General features: G+C 66.3%; 1 protein-coding gene across 1 annotated transcript; it reads left to right on the forward strand.

Annotated features, from left to right (window-relative positions):
* The first annotated feature begins 1,115 nt into the window (after positions 1–1,115).
* BMP15 (bone morphogenetic protein 15) lies at positions 1,116–2,758 on the forward strand. Its single transcript, XM_059824620.1, has 2 exons — positions 1,116–1,443; positions 1,983–2,758. The coding sequence occupies exons 1-2, from the start codon at positions 1,116–1,118 to the stop codon at positions 2,756–2,758; spliced, it is 1,104 nt and encodes a 367-aa protein (XP_059680603.1).
* Positions 2,759–2,983: the final 225 nt, after the last annotated feature.

Genomic DNA, 2,983 nt, shown 5'->3' on the forward strand with positions numbered 1-2,983 from the left:
AGAGCAAGGCAGGCACCAACACACCCCCCAGCTCCCCCCATGTCCCTATGCCTGCACTGGTGGTTCCCAAAGAGTGTCCACCCCCTCCCCTGGCACCCTCCATCCCAGCAGGAGATCAGCAGTGTCCTATAGGGCTGGGCACCATGCCAGGTGCTCTGCCATTGGTATGGGCCACAGCTGCCTGTACCCTGCTCTGCGGTGCACCCACCGGCCTTGGGCAGGTGCTGGCAGAAAGACCTCGGAGCTGGGACGGCCAAGCCCAGCTTGTGCAGTGGGCATGGTGATGCCCACAGCGTGGGTACACCGGCTGACCCGGCCACACTCAGCACCGCTGGGCTGCTGGTCGCTCTGCCCACCCGTGTGCCTCATTGCCACGGCTCCTGGGCTTGATGCCCATCTCAGCTGGGGAAAGCAAGGCACTGGGCAGCCTGGCCGTGCTGCGGGGCCAGTCTGGGAGCAGACCCCCAACTCTGTCTCTGCTCTGGGCAGTGCATACCAGCTTGCAGCAACGGGCACGAAGGTGCCGAGCCCGCTGCCGGAGAGTCGGCACAGGGCGGGGTGGAGCTGGAGGGGCTCTCACCGCAGCGGAGCACCCCGCCGGGCTCCAGCCCCCCTCCCTTGGGACCCAGGGAGCGCCTGGCCCTTTAACCGCTGATTGGGGCCGTGCCTTTAAAATCGGCCCCGGGGGCCGGAACCTCTTATCCTGCAGGAGGAGGCTGGCCAGGCACAGGTGGGCTGAGCGAGCTGGTCCTCCCCACCCACCCCACTTCACCCCCCCATCCATCCCACTCCCTCGCCCCTGCCCCAGCACTTCTACAGCCTTTGTAGCCAGGCTCCTGTCCGGCTGGCTTTGCCCCTGGTCTGGGTTTTAGTCTGGAATTTGCACCCCTTTCTGCATACAGAGCCCCCCCCCCCCCCTTTCTGTTCCTGTGCCAAGCTGAAGAAGCTGGCATGGTTGTCCTGGCTTAATAGCAGCTGGCAGCACCCTGGGGTCTCCTTTTGCTGGTGCCCGTGACCAGCTCTGCCTCTCCAGGGGAGAGAAGCATGACTGCAGGCTCTCCCTAATCCTGCTGCCAGCCAGCCCCACCTTGCCCTGTTCACACCTCCTCCCCATCATGGCTTTGCTCCATCCCTTCACCAGCCGCCTCCTCCTCCTCCTCCTCCTCGCTGTGCCCCTTTCCTGGGGTGCAAACCAGTCCCCGCAGCCCCCCAGCTCCCTGCCTGCTGTCCCCCCACTGCCCCTCCTGCAGGCCCTGCAAGTGCGGGCACTAGGCAGCCGGGGCTGGCAAGCGGGGCCGGCAACTGGGCAGCCCCTGCGCTACATGCTGAACCTGTACCGGCATGCTGCCGACCACGAAGGGCGACCCCGCCACGGCCGCAGCCTGGGCACCAACACCGTCCGCCTGGTCCAGGCCAGTTCCCACAGGGGTCAGCCCTGGGCAGGTAAGGAGCAGCTGGGCACCAAGGGTGGTGCAGGGGCTTAGCAGAGCTGCCAGAGTGGGCTTGACCCCTGGGGGGGGGGGGTGTGTCTCTGCCTGCCTCCTTCCCCCTCCTTAGTGTCCTGGCCAGGGCTGGCAAGTCCCGTGCCCTGTGGGGCTGCCCTTGGCTGAGGGGTCCCCCTTGGCAGAGGTCCCAGGCTCTCCCTGCCCCAGGGGTGAGATGGGCAAGGGCATTGCTGGCCCCACGTGCCCCTCTCCCCTTCCCATCCTGCCCGATACTGTGCTAGGCCAGTGGTGTTGGTGCAGAGGATGGGAATTGTCCCGGCTGCTCTTTGCGCTTCACCCTGCTGTCGAGCCGTGGCACACGGCTGCTGTTTGCTGAGGCTCCTGCCTCGTGCTCGGGCACCTGGCTGTTACGGGCTTTGAGGGTGCCACGGGCTCCCAGTCACCATGCAGGGCTGCAGCAGCACCCGGGGAGAAGGCTGTGCTGGCATGGTGCCTGCTGTGCGGTACTGGGGAGCACTGACTGCTGCCTCCCCACAGGTCGCTGGTACGTGCAGCCCCTCACCTACCGCCTGGAGGGCCAGCCCGAGGCCGAGCACCTCCTCCGAGCCACTGTGGTCTACCTGCCCAGCCTGCCACTGGCCCGCGGTCGCCTCCTCTGCGCCCTGGAGCTGGTGGCCACCGGCAAGGCACCTGGGGTGCTGCTCAGCCCTGCCACCCGCCCCCACCATGGCTGGGCCGAAGCGGACGTTACCCCTTACCTGGCGCTGGGGAACGGCAGCGTGGGGAGCCTGGTGGTGCGGCATGTCTGTGTGCGTGCCGGCCGGGCAGGGGGCCGCGATGCCCCAGTGGCCCCCAGCCACCCCTTCCTCCTTCTCTACCTCAATGACACCCAGGCTGGGCTGGCACCGCCAGTGGCAGAGCCCCACCGGCACCGCCGTGACACGGGGACGCTGGCCCACGACCTGCCCAGCTACCTGAGGGAGCAGGGAGGGGAGAAGAGCGACTGCTCCCTGCACCCCTTTCCCGTCAGCTTCGCCCAGCTGGGCTGGGACCACTGGATCATCGCTCCCCACCGCTACAACCCGCGCTACTGCAAGGGTGCCTGTCCCCGCCTGCTCCGCTATGACTACCACGCGCCCAACCACGCTGTGGTGCAGAGCTTCGTCCATCAGCTGGTGGATGCCAATGTGCCCTGGCCCTCCTGCGTCCCCTACCGCTACAGCCCCATCAGCGTCCTCATGATCGAGCGTGACGGCGGCATCCTCTACAAGGAGTACGAGAACATGATTGCAGAGTCCTGCACCTGCCGGTAATGCCTGCTGCCCTGGCACATCACCCCCAGACTCTGCCTGTCCCTGCTGGATCTGGACTTTAGGGTTTGTCTTGCTCTGCCTGGGGTGGGTTCGTCCCCCCTCCCCACGCAGCACTGCTCTGCGGGAAGGTTTTACAATGGCAGTTTTATGTAAATTGTAGGTTTTTAAAGGCAGGAGCCCATGCTGGGGCAGTTACCCTGTGGCATCTGTCCTTCCTGCAGCCCC

This window comes from Gavia stellata, chromosome 14, assembly GCF_030936135.1.
Source record: "Gavia stellata isolate bGavSte3 chromosome 14, bGavSte3.hap2, whole genome shotgun sequence".
Taxonomy (NCBI): domain Eukaryota; kingdom Metazoa; phylum Chordata; class Aves; order Gaviiformes; family Gaviidae; genus Gavia; species Gavia stellata.